At 40.3% G+C, this 17,280-nt stretch overlaps 1 protein-coding gene across 1 annotated transcript; it reads left to right on the top strand.

Moving 5' to 3' along the window:
* The first annotated feature begins 365 nt into the window (after positions 1–365).
* Positions 366–16,899, top strand: BBS7 (Bardet-Biedl syndrome 7). Its single transcript, XM_027902789.1, has 19 exons — positions 366–473; positions 613–678; positions 1,651–1,713; positions 2,532–2,707; positions 3,280–3,466; positions 4,103–4,175; positions 5,043–5,159; positions 6,079–6,209; positions 6,847–6,931; positions 8,304–8,406; positions 8,969–9,161; positions 10,018–10,092; positions 11,143–11,208; positions 12,256–12,395; positions 13,246–13,410; positions 13,840–13,949; positions 14,060–14,163; positions 15,626–15,749; positions 16,591–16,899. The coding sequence occupies exons 1-19, from the start codon at positions 438–440 to the stop codon at positions 16,725–16,727; spliced, it is 2,151 nt and encodes a 716-aa protein (XP_027758590.1). The 5' UTR covers positions 366–437; the 3' UTR covers positions 16,728–16,899.
* The last annotated feature ends 381 nt before the right edge of the window (positions 16,900–17,280 follow it).

The following is a 17,280-nucleotide window of genomic DNA, read 5'->3' as shown; positions in this document are numbered from 1 at the left end:
CTCGTTTACGAGGTAGAAACGATTTAAAACAAAACAAAACAAACAAACAAAAAAACAACCAAAAAAAACAAAACAAAACAAAAAAAAAAACCTCGGTACTCCGTGCGGGGCTGGCATTTTGTTACACCGTTCCCAACGACGCTTCGTTGTTAAAATAAAACACTCCTCCTTTACCCCTCCCTCCGTGGTTTGGCACTCTAAGCCTGGAGAATCCGCAGGGAACCGCTCTCGGGCAGACGCCCCGCCCACCGGACGTGGGCCCCGCCCACTCAAGCGCGTCCTGGCCAATCGCAGCGCCCGGCCTGCCGCGGTCCCGCCTCCCGGCAGCCCTTCCAGCCAATGGGAGGCGGGCTGGGCGCGGGGGTTGCCGCGGTGACGGGGCGCGGGGCGCGCTGTGCCCGCGGCAGGGACGGACGGACCCGCATCCCGCGGCAGCGATGGAGCTGGGCCTGGCGCGCGTGGATTACCTGCAGGTGGGCTCGGGATCTTCCCGGCAGCGGGCGGGACCGGGGGCGAGCGAGGGTGGCCCGGGCGGACAGGGGGGAGCCGTGCGGCGGGGCCTGTGAGGTGCCCGGTGGCGGCCGTGGCCGCTCAGGAGCGTCTCTTCCACAGGTGGGAGTCACGGCGCAGAAGACCATGAGGCTCCTGCCCGCCTCCGGAAAAAAGGCCACGCAGAAGGTACCGCCCCGGGGGCTGCGGGCTCCAGCTCGAGGCTTTTCTGGATGGGGAGTGCGTCCCGATAATACCCTTAATCGTCCCCCCGGCATTCCTCGGGGAACGACTGCGCAACCCCGGTTTTGGAACGTTTTGGAAAACTTTTATTTATTTGGAAAAAAAAACCCAAAACAACTAAGTTGGTGTCTGGAAAGATCTGAGAATGAGTAAGGCATTGCTGAAACCACAAGGGAGTTCTTGCATGCTTTTCTTATTTTTGTATTTATAACACTTAAAACGAGAGGAAACGGCCTTAGGTTGAGACAGGGGAGACTGAGATTAGAGACTAGAAAAGAATTTTTCACGGTTGGGATGGACAGGAATAGGTTTCCCAGGGAGGTGGTGGAGTCACCGTCCCTGGAGGTGTTTAAGAGGCGCCTGGGTCTGGCACTGGGTGATGTGGTCTAATGGTTACCGTGGCAGTGCTGAGGTGGTGGTTGGATTTCGTGACCTTAAAGTTCTCTTCTAAGCTTAATGATTCTATGAAATACTTCTTTTTAAGTTTTCCTTAACATAAGTTCAAATGAAGGAAACCTGGTTAGGAAAACTCACTAAAAACAACAGTGTGTTTTTTTGCTTCAGTGATCAAGTCTCAGTATGAAAATACAGCTCTTCCCCAATACATCTTCACCCCGTTGGTTGCTGGCTTAGAAGCAGGAAAAGGATTATAAATGCTTTTACTTGAGCTGCTGTTCTTAGGCTTTAGTGTCCCATCTGGAGCACTTCATATAGATTTTTAAAGCACACTCCCCTTTGGCTATAGAATTAAGAACTCTAGATTTTAAAACCCTTTAATATATGGGAATATCATTAATGTTATCATAGATTATTTATGAGGGCCTGCAGTGACAGGACAAGAGGGAATATAGAAAAAGCATTATCTAAGAACACAGTTGTGTGTGTAATAAAAAATAACTGTGCATTATACTTTTGAAGGTGGTTGTTGGAGATCAGGATGGGGTCGTTACATGCTTTGGCATAAAAAAAGGGGAAGCTGTGGTAAGTTGGAATGTTCCATTTAAAATTTTATTTTTGAAGTATTCCTCCCAGTGAACTTTGAAAGTCTCTTTTTACTGACGTGGCAAATAAGGTACCGGTGGAAAGCGTCAAGGTAGAGCTGTGGACTGATACCTGATACTGTGGTGGGGGCAGGAGGATTTTATGGCTGGTCAAGCACATCCACAGTTTTGGAGTCAGACACTAAATGTGGATCATCACAAGGAAACTCAGTTCCACACCTTTTATCCTGCAGTTAAGTTGGGCTTAAGCCTGTATGCTGACACAGTTACTGTGCTGGGACAAAAACGTGCAGAGAGTCGTTAAACCACATTAGGGATTTTGACAAACTGGATTGCTTTTATACCCAGCTTAAAAAAAATATTATTTTGTTTTATGGGGTTTGTTTTCTCCTTTAGGAAGCTCATGGTTAGCTCATAAGGATTCTACAGCAAGACAAATAAATCTATGTCGTTTTCTGACATAAGAATGCACTATGTAAGAGGGAGTGTGTGAGGGGGTTCTATAAAAAAAAAAGACTCAGAAACAAAATCAACTAAAAGCAGTGAATTTTTCACGTGGATGAATAACACTGAAATAATGAAGTCTTAATTTATTAAAGATATTTATATTTATTGGTTTATAGAATGCTTGATTGCTCTGGAATTCCAGAGGCAGATGTGCAGATTGTTTTTTCTCTGCATATAATCCACAGCATCTTAGTTTCTCCAGAAACTGTAAAGCAACTTCGTTACCCATTGTGTTAAAAGATTACTGTAAATACAATTTGATGATGATGAAAATGACTTTTCTGTTTACAGCCAGTGTTCAAGACACTACCGGGCCCAAAAATTGAAAGACTGGAGCTGGGAGGGGCTCTTAACACACCACAGGAGAAAATTTTTGTGGCTATAGGAGCCGAAGTTAGAGGCTTCACAAAAAAAGGGAAGCAGTTTCTTTCCTTTGAAACTAACCTTACTGAAAGCATCAAAGCTATGTATGTATGATACTTGGCTTTTTTTTTTTTTCATAGCAGATTGTTGGTTTCTGATTGTATTAAATTAATTTTTTTTTTTACTGTATTGTGTAGCTGTAAGTAACACTGGCGCGTAGGAGTGAACGTGGGAAATCGTGGTAAAGTTCAGGAAGTTTGGAGGGGTTTGGGAGAGGTGCTGGAGGCATTTACACAGTGCAAATGCAGACGAGCAGGGCTGGGGTTATTGCCACAGTGTGTCATGTCCTTATACCCTTCCTGTAGCAGAGCAGGAACGATGTTTTTGTTTTTCTCTTTAACTCACGTTGTAAGATGTTGCCGTAGATAAATCAGCTGGAGAAGACTTAATGTAAAAAAATACGGTAATGGACTTTTTATAAAGAGACCTGAAGACAAAATAGGAAACTTGAGAGCTACAGAAATCACGTGATTTTAACATTTATAAGGAACTTTTGAAGCTGGAAGAGCTTGCAGGGCCCCATAATACCTCGAAGCTACAAGAAGTACTAAGGCTCAGGGACTCTCACCGCATCTGTAGCGAGAAAATGCTCCAGGAAGTGTTTTCTTTTCCTCAGGCACATTTCAGGAGCAGATCTCTTCCTGTGTGCCAGCTACGTGTACAACCATTACTGTGACTGCAAGGACCAGCACTACTTCCTGTCAGGGGACAAGATCAACGATGTCCTCTGCCTTCCCGTGGCCAAAGTGAAGTGCATTACACCCGTGCTCGCGTGTCAGGATAGGCTCCTCAGGGTTTTACAGGTTCATTTGCTTGTTTCTTTACCTTTTGTGTGTTGGTGCTGCAGAATTGGACTAGTTCTTAAGGGAGTCAGCAATCAGCATGTTATAAACACCCTAAGGATAAGTGTAGGGTGTGTTACTTGGCAGTGTTGCTGGCTGTAGTGATGGTGCATTGCTTTTATTTTAAAGGAGCATCATGGTTATGAACTTGCTGCATGAGGATTGATAAAACCTCTCTAAATAGGCTTCGGAATTCGTAGGTGGAAGTAGATGACAAGTTAGTCCTTTCTAACTAAACATTTAATTTCTTCAAGTCTTTATCAGTTTGAAATTCTTACTCTCACAAATTACCGTTGTGACAAATCCGAGTGATTTTAAAGTGCTCAAATAAATTTATTTGCCAAATTCATGGATTGTTTTTAATAATAGCACATTTCAAGAGTCATAGGTTTTCTTTCTATAAACTTTACTCTGTTTTGGCTTAGAAATGGTTCTCCTGCAGGTATGGGGAGTTTGTACAACTGCTTATGTTGCTATGATCCGTAATAAGCATATCCTTGTGGGGTTTGGTTTGGGGTTGGTATTTTGTTCTTAGTTTTGTTTTGTTTTATTTTTTTTTTTAACAAATTCATTCAAGATAGTTCTCTTTGTCTTTAGGGATCTGATTTACTGTACGAAATAGAAGTTCCTGGACCACCTACTGTTCTTGCTCTGAGCGATGGAAATGGGGGTAACAAGATTTTGAATACACAAATAACTAACTAATGCTATTTTACTGCATTTAAAAGTTTTTATTGCTTGTATTAGTGGTTTGCTTGGTCTTGATTTTAAGCTGATGTAAATATGCAATAGAAAATCAACTGTGCGAAGTAATTTCTTGCAGACAAGAAAATACACATACACAAGTATTTTAGACAGTTTTAAATGATATTCACATTTAATTCAAAGCCATTTACAAAAGCAGGGAGATACAAAGTGGTAAATACAGACTGGACTTTCTGGGGCCTTGTCCAGGTTTTGGGTTTGGGTTTCTCTTATCACATGGAATTCCATAGCTGGAATCCATGGATGGCTAGGAATATTGAGTGGACCTGACATAAACTAAGACTGGAGGGATCAAGCTTAAAATAGTTTGATCATCCTTCTTGCTAATCTGTTCTAACCTAATAGAAATGGCTTTAGGGTGTTAATCTGGTGCTTAATTTAGTTTGTTAGGTTGTGTGACAACAACACTTGAGAGCTGGTTTGGAGAAATAGTTCTTAATTACTGAAGTTTTGGCACAACACTGACCACTGGAGGTGTGTTCTCAATGGATCTCTCTGTTTCTTTTGTAAAAAGAATTGAGTAGCCCACCTTTGGTGAAATTTGAAGTATTGGATTCCGAATTCCAGTGCAGTCGTGGCAGAATAGTGGTAGTCGTGAAGAAATGAGCAGAATGGGTTCAGTTTTCCTGTACTGGATTTTTGTTTGGGAGCCTGACAGTTCTGTTACACAGCACTAACTCAGGGTTTCCCCTTGGGCTGCAGAATGTAACTACACCTCCTTTTGAAATTGGTGTGCTTGACTGTATTGATTCTAAGTTCAGTTTGTGTTTAGGTGATTCTGGGGAAGAAATTGTGTATGGAACTTCTGATGGTAAGCTGGGTCTTACCCAGATCGCTGGTTCCAAGCCTGTACACAAGTGGGAAATTGGAAATGAGAAAAAGAGAGGAGGTATGTGTCTCAATCTCTCACTCTTGAGCTTTCCAGCATATCTGAGGCTTTATTACAAGTAGAAAACCCAAGAAATCTCATTCATAGATACTTGGGAGGAATATTTTAGTTATGTCAGCATGTGATATTAATATGACTAAGGTCTCTTTAATTCTTCTGATTTTCTTATGAATTATTCTAATGAGTTTGTCTTGCTTTCTGGTTTGTGTTCATTTGGCTTTCAGTACTTTAGCTTGCTTTTGTTTTCACAGTTCTTTAGTTTCTTGCTTTCTAGTACATCCTTACTCTTCCTATGAAATACGAAGGAGTCCTGAAAGTTAAATTCCATCTCTTTTTTCATATTAATTCTTGTACAGACTCTCTCAGTGCCTTTTCCTTTTTCTAGACCTTGACTCTCTTTCCTGTCCAGAGATGATTTAGTTATCATAGGCTGTCTCCACATCTGCAAGTACTGAGTAGATGTCAAAGCAGCAGTGCCTAATCCAGGCCTGGCACAGTCAGAACCCTCTTTCTGTCACCTTACCCAGGGTTCCTATTCCATTTTACCAATTGCTTTAAGCCAATTATAGGAAACAAAGAATACTTGCTTCTTCAACTGGCAAAGTTACGGTAGTGAGGGCAGACAAATAGCTCGTCTGGGGAAATGTTTGATGAGGGAGGGTTAAACCCCTCTTAAGTTAGTGATCTCAACATCAGACAGGGTGTCTATTCACCAGTTTCTGTTGGGAATTGGCTGCTTTAAAACCCACTGTACAGCCTGGCACCGGTGAGGGACTTGAGCCCTCTAGAGGACTAGTCCTGAAATATCTCTAAATACTCCTCAAAAGGTGACTGAGTCTCTTTCCATCTAACAGAGGGTGGCCTGTGTGTTACTGTGTCATAAACATGAAGCAAACAGCTTTGTTTTCTTCTTCTTTAGGTGTCTTATGTCTTGACAGCTTTGACATTCTGGGAGATGGAGTTAAGGAATTACTCGTTGGGCGAGATGACGGAATGATCGAAATCTACACCTTTGAGAGCGCCGAGGAGCCCGTCCTGCGACATGATTATGTGAGCCCTCGTTCCCCATACTCTGCTGGGAATTGATCTGTAAATTGTTGTCTGTCTTTCAAAATTTACATGATCATTGCCACTAAAATACGTGGTTTGTTTTTAATTCGAAAATGGCGACAACGCCAATTTGAAATCAGTCTTTTAATTCTTAAGAACCAGACAGTGAAATAGCCCTGATATGAGCACAAATCAGAATAGTGTAGAGGGGATGTTGAAGGTCTGGCTCTGCTGACTGCTCAAGTCTCTTCTGGTGTAACCTAATACATGCAAAATAATTCATGTCATCTTTACTGAGCGTAATGACTTATTGGATCCATAGTGATCATTTCAATCTGCAGTCAGATTGCTAATTCCTGCTGGAAAAATACTGTGTATCAGTGTTTTGCTTTAAACTTTCTAATATATTTCTTCTGTGGAGTAGAATTGGAATGTATTTATCAAACCAGCAAAATTTAGCTGTGATAGTCATCAGCTGCTCTTTTGTAGGTCTAGATACTGTACATCTCTGTAGGTACTTTGGGATGCAGGTAGAAAGGAGGAGCAAAACCCTTAAAATCCCCACACACCACCCCCCCTCCAAACTTGTTAAGTGAGTGCAGTGATTTTGCCTCTGCCTGAATGTGTTCACTTGAAGGCTTTGTCGGAGAGCGTTGCCTCGATCCAGGGTGGCTGCGTAGGGAAAGATGGCTACGATGAAATTATAGCAGCCACGTACTCAGGTAAGCTTCGTGTTGTTTACTCAACAAATCCTGTGTGTGGTGATGTGATAAAATGAGGCAGGCTGTGTTTTTAGTGCAGCTCAGAGCTCTGACATTTTTTGTTCTGATTGGAACCAGGGTAATATTAAACTATGGGGGGGTTATATTTTAAGATATTCTTCGAGTGTTCTGCTGTGTAACACGCTGGCTATTTTTTTTTGGTGCAGATTGTTGCCTAACTGTGATGAAATAATGAATATGTTACGTCCAAAGGAACTGTTTATAAGTTCTTTAAATTAAAAATAGCCATAGAGAAGCTTTCTTTTTTTTTTTTTTCCTATCTTTCACAAAATTTCACTCCTTTACAGTTTCACAGGGCTTTAAATGGGGTTGATTTTGCTTTTAGTAGAAAATAAAGCTCCCTCATGTGAGGCATCTCAGCAGCTCCCCTGTAGGGTTTGAGCTGTTGGCGTGACTGTCACAGAGGTCATGATAAACAGGCTGCAGATGTCAACTGCTGGAGCTAAAATATTGCTAATTCTCTACCTTGGGTTACCTTCAGGGCTAAAATTTAGCCTACTGACGCTTCTTGTATTCAAAATCACGTCCTTTGGCAAGATCTAATTCTCAGTCAGTTATTGCCAAGTGATGGTGTTCGAGTGCCTCTTTTGAGTGGCCTTTGGGTGATCAAAACACTCTTCTAGCTGACCTCATGTGAGTTGTTTTGGTGTGATGGGCTGCAACAGTGCTGTGGCCAAAGGAAAAGATCCAGGAATCACAGAAGATGGAAAAAAGTGAAAACCCAAATTCGCCTGTAGGTTTTCAAAGGTAAAAACTCTGGTAGGATGTGCCCTGGACTGATTCTGGCAGGTGGCTAGAGCTGTAAACACCCGTTCAAGTCATGCTTGAGGTGTCAGAATGGAATCAATTGGTATTTGCTTTTATAAATAAATGTAATTAAGTGCGTGAAAAGATAATTTTTTTTTTTTACTTGAACCACCACCATTCAATCTCCAAGTGCAAGGTGAGGTTTGCTCTAAGCGCACTGCACTGCTTTGGTTTTGTTTCCATCTGTAGTCCCGACAATTATTCAAGGTTTTGTCAGAAAACCAGAGGTGGGAAAAAATTCAAGTGCTCAGTTAAAAACTGTCACAGAGGGATTTATTGCTCAAAGCACTTAATGAAAAAGGATAAGTAATGTTTTCCAATTTAAGAATGAAGCCCATAAAAAAATCAGGCTCAGTGTCTAGATTAATCCTCCAAAAAAGGATTAAATTAGGCTTCATTCTCTCTACCTAATATCTGGAACAAACATAGCTCCACACATATAATAGCTGAGTGTAGAATTTCCTTTTAGCTTTATAAGGAATATAAATTTCCTATATTGGTTTAGGCTGGCTGACAGGACTGACTACAGAGCCTGTCCATAGAGAAGGTGGATCAGGTGAAGAACTAAAATTAAGCCAAGAAATGCAGAACAAGATCTCATCCTTAAGGTAATTGCACCAGAAAGAAATTTAAATGGAAGAATTGAAATGTTAAAAGCTGAAATGTCATTTTTCCTTCCTATCTCACCGGGTCTTCTGTATCATTAATATGTCCAGAAGTGGAATCAAGCCTTTTCAAAGTAGAAATGAATAGCAGCCTCATTTCACAGTCATGAATGTGATGATGATGATGTCTTAATGCCTTCTTCCTCAGCGTCAGCAAGATAAGATTCCCTTCTTGTGTGCTGCCTTATAGCTCCTAAATGATGGCAGGAAAGCAGCATATCATTCAAAATGCATTGCACTCTTCAAGGGGAAAAAAAAAGTTGTCCTTTCCCGTGTCTCAGAGAAATCTCTTTTGACAAGGAGCTGTAGAATCCACATGTCCACATGCTATAGTTTATATTTTGTCTTTGTCAGTATGTGGAAGGGGAGTCACCAGTCACTCCTGGCTGGAAAGCTGAGGACAGGAGATAAACATGATTGCCTTGCAAGCTTAATCTACAGAATTTCTACGGTAGCTTTTCTAGCTGCCTTTTTAAAGACATTATAAATTGTCTCCCTTCTCTAGGAACGAACTGGAACACTTACAGATGAAGGTCCTTCAGGAAAGGGAAAAATACCAGCAGTCCTCTCAGTGCAGCACTGCTGTTTCCTCAGTACCTGCGTTCAGTGTGAATGAGAAGTTCACGTTAAATAAGGACGATGCCAGCTACAGCCTCATCCTGGAGGTGCAGACAGCCATAGATAATGTCCTGGTGCAGGTGGGTGTGGCTTTGCTCTTGTTGGCTTGAGCAGAGGTTCAACATTAGACCAAAACAGACCCAAGTGCCTGCTGTAGCAGGAGGATTCTTTGGCACGTCCTTAGCTGAACACCAGTTAAATCTTAAATGAGGTGCAGGTTCTCGTTCACCAGCTGAGTACCCTCTGGAGTGGAAAATTAATTTTAGAATGGTATGGGCCACCTGTGCACTTTCAGAGTGGAACAGCATCTGATTTGTGTGCAGTTGGGGATAAATACTGCTGCCCAGTAGAGCAATCTTAATTAATTGTTCCTCCTACTGCATCAGCTGAAATTAATGTCATCTTTGGTAGATGACTCAGAAAGAGTTGTGGTACTGAATTACCTTCTTTCGGGAAATGCATGGGGAGGAAAATGTGACAAGGAGCAATTTGTGAGGTGGGGAAACTACTGCACCATTTTATTTTTCACTTCTTAATAAAAACCTTACTCCTGTTAAGGCTGTTACAGAACAATGCTGAGCTACAGCTCATTTGCAGCTCTGTATTACCTGGCCTTTCCATAGCCAAGTGAGGAATGCAGGAAATTGTTTAATCTACCCTTTATACCTGACAGACAGTTACATACCTTACACTGAGCTTTTTTGTAAGCCAACCCCCCAAGAGTTCAGGACTCTGTAAGGGACTAAGGGAAAGATCATGATGTTACTCCAGGATTAAGTAATAAGCTGCATGTCTGTTAGGCTTTTACCCCTTGGATGAAGCAATCACTGCCTCTGCCTTATTAAAAAGTTTGGTGACAGTTAGAGGATATAAATGTCCCAGAAGCTCCTCAGGAGCTTAAGCTCTTTATTTTTTCCTCCCTCCTGTGTTCTGCAGAGCGATGTCCCAATAGACTTGCTGGATGTGGATAAAAACTCTGCCGTTGTTAGTTTTAGCAGCTGTGATTCCGAGGTAAGTGAAACAGAAGAGATGGTCTTTATGGGGATCACCTGATGGAAGCTCTTTAACACTGAGGAGTAAAAATAGGAGTTGGATTTATATATTTGTGATTGCGAATGTGTAGATTTAAACCACTCTTTGGGGAGTTTTGGAGGGTTCAGCTTCATTAGAGATGCTGCAGAATTCGGAGTTAGAGGCAGGTCCTGACATAAGGCACAGCTAAATATGTGCAAAAGGATCCAGGAGCAGCTCCCCTCTTGCTTTTTATTTCCTGCCTGATGAGGACTGTGAGGGACACATTCAGTATTGCTCTCTTCCCTGGGTTTCATAGAATCCCATATTTACTTCAAGGTAATTTAGGTGAAGAACGTTGTATTTCTTCCTTGCTTCATTTCTTATAAATCTCTTTAGAAAGTGAAAGTTCCTCTGTGTGGAGAGTCAAATGTTTAGTGCATTTTTTTTTAATATAATAATTACAGGCTTAAGTAGTTATAAAATTACTAATGATGCTGAGGGATTCCCTGGGGAAAATCCAGAAACTACCCTAGGATTATGCAAATCTTCCGTGAAATCTTTTTCCTTGTAACATTCCTCTGTTTTAGTTTTAAGAATTAAATTTGTCCATCATTGGTCTGCTCTTAGGTTTTTAGAAATCAACCTTTTATTTTAGGTTTCTGCTCATTTATGATGATTACTTTAGCACTTTTTTGGTGTGTTTTCTTACTGATTTTAGTTTTTGGAAGTTGAACTAATATTGTAGGGGCAGGCTGACGTGTATTTTTTAGATGAAAAGCAGGTACCTGTTGTATCTTCATGGTGATATTAAAGAATATAAAAGGCTTTGGTTGTTTTCTCCTTATATAGAGAATTTCTTTTAAACTCTGCCATACTTAAAATTATTAGAATATTCAGGGGAATAAAAGATGACTTTATTTAATTCTTGTAAATAGCTGTACAGACATAATCAAAAACTTTACAAGTCTGCAGTCAACAGACCAGTTCAAAATTTGATGAGTCCTCAGAGCTGTTTTGTACTAATTTTTTTTTTTTTTCTGTTTACAGCCAAATAGCAACTTTCTTCTTGCAACTTACCGATGCCAAGCAAACACCACGAGACTTGAACTTAAGGTAAAAGGCTCCAAAATCTTTTCCACAAGAAATTAATGGTTTTTTCTTGCTTAGGGGTGGAGAGTTCTCTACCTGGAGTTTATATTTCTTTATAAAAACGTGTTACCTCCGAGGTCCTTCTTGAGTGTCCCTGAGATGAAAGCAGTGGGGACATCATAGATCAGGAAAATTCTGGATTCTGGAGGCAGGGTGTGGATCTTAAAGCTCCTGGCATTGATCATTCTCTGTTTGAAGGCAGTTGCACTGGGAACTAAACAGGGAATGTAGACTGGAAATGTATTTTGGAGAGGAAGCAAATCTGATCATTCCATGCTTATTATACTAAAGGCACGTGGGTGTTTGGGAGTTTATTTTTTATGATCTACCAAATTCGCACGTTTTATGGCAACCACCAGGGGAAATAATGAAGGAAATCACAGTTAGGAAGACCCCCAAGGTGCACACAGGCATTTAGTTCTCTCTTTCCCACTGCAGCCTCCTCATCTGACATGTGCTTGTGTAAAATTCTCAGTTAAAAGATGAAAAATCAACCAAATGCATTCATAATGGACAAAAAGAGGGGTTTGTTTTTTGCTCTCCCACCAAAAACATTTATAAACTTTCTGTTGTGTGTCATCAAAACACTCTATTCTCTCTCTTTTATTTGGATCCCCGTGTGGTGGATTTGATCTGCACAGGTTCTGCTGCCACCTTGCTGCAGTACATTCAGGATCTTTAGTGACTTACACCTGCCACTGGAGTTTATTCTCCTTTTTTATTTTGTCTATGCACATGCAGGCAATATAAGTCTTGGTGATTTTATTTCCTAAGAGAACTCTTTACTAACATTTTTTTAGTAAAAATATTGAAATGGATGTCTTTCTGCATCTTTGAGTTCTGAGACCCTATAAAATAGGAGAGACAATTAAGGTGATAAAGCAAACCTGTCTTTGAACTCCTTAATTAAATTCCTATAATTGCTTAATATATGTTGAATATTCACCAAATTGTGGTGAATTCATCTTTTCCCTTTTCTTTTTTTCTTGGGTTCTGCCTTTCTTTCTGCAGGTTCGCTCGATTGAAGGTCAGTACGGGACACTTCAAGCGTACGTAACTCCAAGAATCCAACCAAAAACCTGTCAGGTCCATCAGTACCAAATTAAACCACTTTCCCTTCATCAGAGAACTCATTCCCTCGACCATGACAGGTATTTGTGAAGGAAATAAAAAAGGACACAATCCAGTTGCAGCGTTTGCGCTGTAAACTTAAATATGTCATTTCGAACTCCTAACCTACAGTTTGAGCCTGCAGTTCCATTTTATGGGTTTCTTAATAGAAAATGTGGATTAAATGGGTTCCTTGCCATTCTTTTTTTCTTGTTTTTAGGTTATTTTTCATTTTTCTGCCTGGGTTATAGTGCAGCTCCATGTGTTAGCAGACCTGAGGGTGTGGTAGAAAGGAAACTCTGCTGCCGTAGTAACCACAGGCTTTTCAGTTTCAGCCTAATTTTCCCCTCCACCCTTTTCATCTCATTTTTTCTCAGAGCTGACTTGGCCTCAAAACTGAGCCAAGAATTTGTTTTTTTTTTTTTTTTTCACCCTTATCCTCCCGTTAGGAATTTTGTATTTCATGCAGTTTCTAATTGAGTTTTGCCCACCCTCAGTCCCAACATCTTGTGTTGGCTCCAAGGAATTGCTTGTTCAAACCAAACCTGGAAGACTGAAGGGGTGATACCAAAGGCTTCAGTGTGCAGATGAGTTCCATTATGCCTTGTCCTTGGTGTAAAGGTGGTTTACAGCACGAGAGACTGTTGAGGCTCTCTTTTAAAAGTCATATTTGCTGTGCTGTCAGTTATTTACCATTGTCCTAAATCTCAGGTTTAACGACTTGAAACTTTTCAAACTAATCTGCAGTGTGAATTACTGCTTAGTGAGATACCTGATTTTACAGGTCCTGATTAAAAGGAAACCACCACGTGGAACTATTTTATATGGATAGCATCTCTCCTTCTTTACTATTACCTCTCCTCTTTTTCTTTTAATTTCCTAATATCACAGGCCCATGAACACTCTGACTCTCAAAGGCCAGTTCAGCTTTGCTGAAATTCACTCCTGGGTTGTGTTTTGCTTGCCTGAGGTGCCTGAAAAGACTCCTGCTGGAGAGAGTATCACCTTTTATTTTCAGAACACCTTCCTGGGAACACAGCTTGAAAGTACTTACAGGTAAAATACAATGGCTGAAGCACAATGTGACACTTCACATTCATCCTGCTGTTCCACCCTTCAGCCTCCTTCAAAACTCTCACTAAAGAGAGCAGGAATCTTTCTTAAAAAATGTTACCAGAGGTGAGAACTATCTAATAATGATTCAATCCATAACTTGAGTATGGTTTCTCTTGAAGTTGGTCCAAAAAAACCCCAAATTACCAGGGAGGAAAGGCTTGCTTTTAGAATATAAAGAGCAAGGCTGGCTAATACAGTGAAATAATTGTTGTCTGACTTGCATTTTTTTTTGTATTGAGGAGCAGAAATAACTTCCAAGGCATTTAATGCTCATGCAAACAAAAACGGGCATTAATTTACAGACCTTGTTTTTTTAACATAGGGACAAATCTGCAAGTTTGTTCATTTGAAGTTTTTCTTCCTTTGTAGAAAAGGCGAGGGATATTTTAAGTCTGACAACATTTCTACAATATCCATCCTCAAAGATGTGCTTTCCAAAGAAGCTACTAAAAGAAAGATTAATCTCAACATATCATATGGTAAAAATTTCTTCTCTATTTGGTCCTTGGGTTCATTTGAGATTCCTGTAAGTGGAAGGAAGGTTATTCATTTGCTTGGTGGGTTGTTTCTTTTTTTTGCTCCCTCCTAGATGTCAGTGAAGAATCTGTGAGGCACACGCTAAAGCTCATCCACCCTAAATTAGAGTATCAGCAGCTGCTGGCCAAGAAGGTTCACTTAATAGATGCTTTGAGAGTAAGTAGCTGAACTCGTGTGGTTTGGTTTCTATAGAGGATTTCTGCTGTCAAGTTGTGTGGCTCAGGTCAGATGTGTTGTCATGTGGGGATCTGTTCCGTTGCTGTTCCCCTTCATTAAATTAAATCACTTGTTCTAAGTGTCCAGGGGACAGGTTTCTTCCAAGGAAAATTCCCATTTTTGTTATATAACTAGTGATTAATACTTAGGATTACTGAGTGATGTGGAGAAGGCTGAAATGGGACAGTAGAAGGCAGCCAGTTTTATCATCTAATGCTCTCTCCTAGCCTGCTGTTATTTTCCAGTTCCTTCTACATCTCTTTTCCACAGACCTTTAAAAGTTTTTTAAATTTGGGGTTGATCATCCAGGCCAGGTGCAACTTCCTTGCTTTGGAACTTCATCCCTGTGTCTCATAATTTCTGCATTATCTGCTTTTTAATTTTTCGCTTAATCCCCTCCTCAGCAGTTAGTCAGCTTGTCTCAGTTCTTCGACTTTTTTCCAACAACTCAGACTTTAGTGTCAAAAACTTGCCATCATCAATTTGGTGTTTTTTATTTAGGTGGAGAGGAGATGAAAATGGGCAGCCAATTCTCTATTGTCCTTTGGGGGAATCAACTACTTGTTGTGAGAACTCTCTGCTTAGTAGAGAAGCTGACTACCAATGAAAATAATGGGTATCTTTATTATCACTGAAAGTGTTTGACTTGGGCTGGGTTTGGCAAACCAGGGATGTAAACAATAACGCAGAATTTATTCTTAATGCATATTGTGCTTATGCAATAATAACGTTGCATACCTTGCTTGTTTTAGGCTTTTTTTTTAGACAGCAAATCTTTGACTTTTTTTTTTAATCACTCATTTTTTTGGATGATAACTTATTGATAGACAGTAAAATAGTTTAATGCTTGATGAAAGCTGTTATCCCAGCAGACTCACAGTGCACAACATAATTACCTTTTCTCTAGAAGAGTCTTTCTGTGGAAGATAAAAAGATCTATACTATTGACCACCTCAAATTGGTCTGCTGATAGACTGAGGCATTTTAGAAGAGGTCTTCAAAACTTTTTGCTGCCATGATTGACTGATACTTTCAGAGTCCACTTTTACCATCAGACGTCAGCATAAGCTACACTTTTTTAGGAGTTTAATTATTCTAAAAATGAAGATATGGTGAAGGTTTGAGTCTGGAGGGGCAGGGCTGTGGCCTGATCCTGTTCTGGCAGCTGGAAGCTGTAATACATGGGATTTTGAGGATCTAGGCTAGGAAGTGACAAGTATCATCATTTCATTAGAAGACTAGAAAATGAGAGACACTCTGGAAATAACTTCTTTAAAAGGGGATTATGTTCCCTTTGAAGTTCTTCCTCCTGTCAGACCCAAGCCTGATTTCTTCGTACTTTTATGCTGCTCTTACCATAATTTTCTGCTGTTAGTTCTTACAATTTTAAAATGTCTTTGAGGAATTACAAGTTCACGAAGGGAATGTGGACTTCCTGCTCCCAAAATACCGAGCCATTTTGGAAGAGGCAGATCAGCTGCTCGAGGAATACAAGAGACAACCTGCGCATCTGGAGAGACTTTATGGTTTGTTGCTAATTCTGCTTTATTTAAACGTGATTTCATGTCCAGAGAGCACGCTGGGCGTGGCTGGAATAGTTGTGAAGTCAGGATTAGCAGAATTTAAATACTTTGAGGTGGGTACACGTGGGAAGCTTCGGGACAGCAAGAGGTTTGTGGATGCCCCATTCCTGGAGGGGTTCAAGGATGGGGCGTGGAGGCCACAAATATATCACTGAGAATGAACACACCAGGATTACCTGCAGCTGACTTGTCTAGTTTTTAAAATTTTTAATAGACAGCTGCCTATATGTGGGTGATCCTTGTCTTCATGGACATGATTAGGAAGCGTGTTCGAATTCAGGGTGGCAATTACAAATGATAAAAGTTAAATGAGCAGTTCTGAGGGGTGAAGTTTTACAAAAGATGAGAGAAACAAAAATGCATGAGGAGTGGGAAGGGAGACTCCCAGAAGATGATCTCATTTAGTGAAGGAAATTCTGTAACATCCTCTGGTGTTTCCCATACATCTTTCAGCCCAGAGAAGGTCTGCCAGGCACCCACTTTAATAAGCCTGTGTATATACAGTGTAAGCAGTGTCTTTGTTACCTGTCCTGTGATAGTTCCTTTCTTTTTAGTTGTTTCAGATATGGGTAATTCTAAGGCAGAAATACACACTTAGGAATGAATCCAGAATCCAGGCTCACAGTGGCTTGTGTTTGTTTAAAATTAAACCGCTGTTTAAAACATGAAGTTAAAGAAGTCTTGTAACAACTAGGATAGTTAGTACATAATGATGAGTTAATAGTAGAGATGCCTCTTACTGAAAACAAGGCAAATAATAACTCCTGGAATTTTATCTTTGCAGGTATGATCACTGATCTCTTCATAGATAAATTTAAATTTAAAGGCACCAATGTGAAAAGTAAAGTTCCTCTCCTCCTGGAAATTCTGGATGGCTGTGATCAAGATGGATTAATCGCCTTTTTTGATGCTGCAGCCTGACCAAGGAAAAAGCAGAGTAATATTTCTGTTTTTAATCAAGGCATTTCAATATTGAGCCCAAAGCACTTTTTAAGAAAAACACTTTTATTCTTTGTGGTACTGTCAGCTCTTAGGTTTTATTCATATTTATTACCATGTTGGATACAGTAGTAAATTTCATATAAACTGTTGTGTATATATATATATATAATAATAATAATATTATTATATATATATATACACATAGTATATGTATATAACTGCCCTCAGAGGTTCTATGTACAGTGCTAAATAGCTGAAGAAAACTTATAATCAGATGTAAATACCAAATACCCTTTTGGTAAAAATGTTTTCACTGCTGTTAAAGACAACATGGAGCAGTCTGTCCTCCAGCTGCAAGAACGGATGAAGAAACTGGTTTCCAGAGACCTAAACGGATTTGGAAGAAATTTGTGTGTTTGAAGCTATACCTAAGATAGGTAGGATTTGCCTGCTGCCCTGAGAATCTCAGATCTCACCAGACCTGATGTAGAGGGGGGAGAACTGAATTTTAGACTGAAGACAGCTCCATTTA

This window comes from Empidonax traillii, unplaced genomic scaffold (assembly GCF_003031625.1).
Source record: "Empidonax traillii isolate 1590-97213 ecotype Southwest subspecies unplaced genomic scaffold, ASM303162v1 scaffold910:size426884, whole genome shotgun sequence".
In the NCBI taxonomy this organism is placed as follows: domain Eukaryota; kingdom Metazoa; phylum Chordata; class Aves; order Passeriformes; family Tyrannidae; genus Empidonax; species Empidonax traillii.
The sequence above is the reverse complement of the archived record's forward strand: the minus strand, read 5'-3'. Positions and strand labels throughout refer to the sequence as shown.

Bases quoted from the DNA above. Each gene is read 5' to 3' on its own strand.
- BBS7 (XM_027902789.1), top strand. From the start codon at position 438: ATGGAGCTGGGCCTGGCGCGCGTGGATTACCTGCAG. The intron at 1,714-2,531 runs GTAAGTTGGAAT...TTCTGTTTACAG, and splicing joins TAAAAAAAGGGGAAGCTGTG to CCAGTGTTCAAGACACTACC. The intron at 6,932-8,303 runs GTAAGCTTCGTG...ATATTGGTTTAG, and splicing joins TATAGCAGCCACGTACTCAG to GCTGGCTGACAGGACTGACT.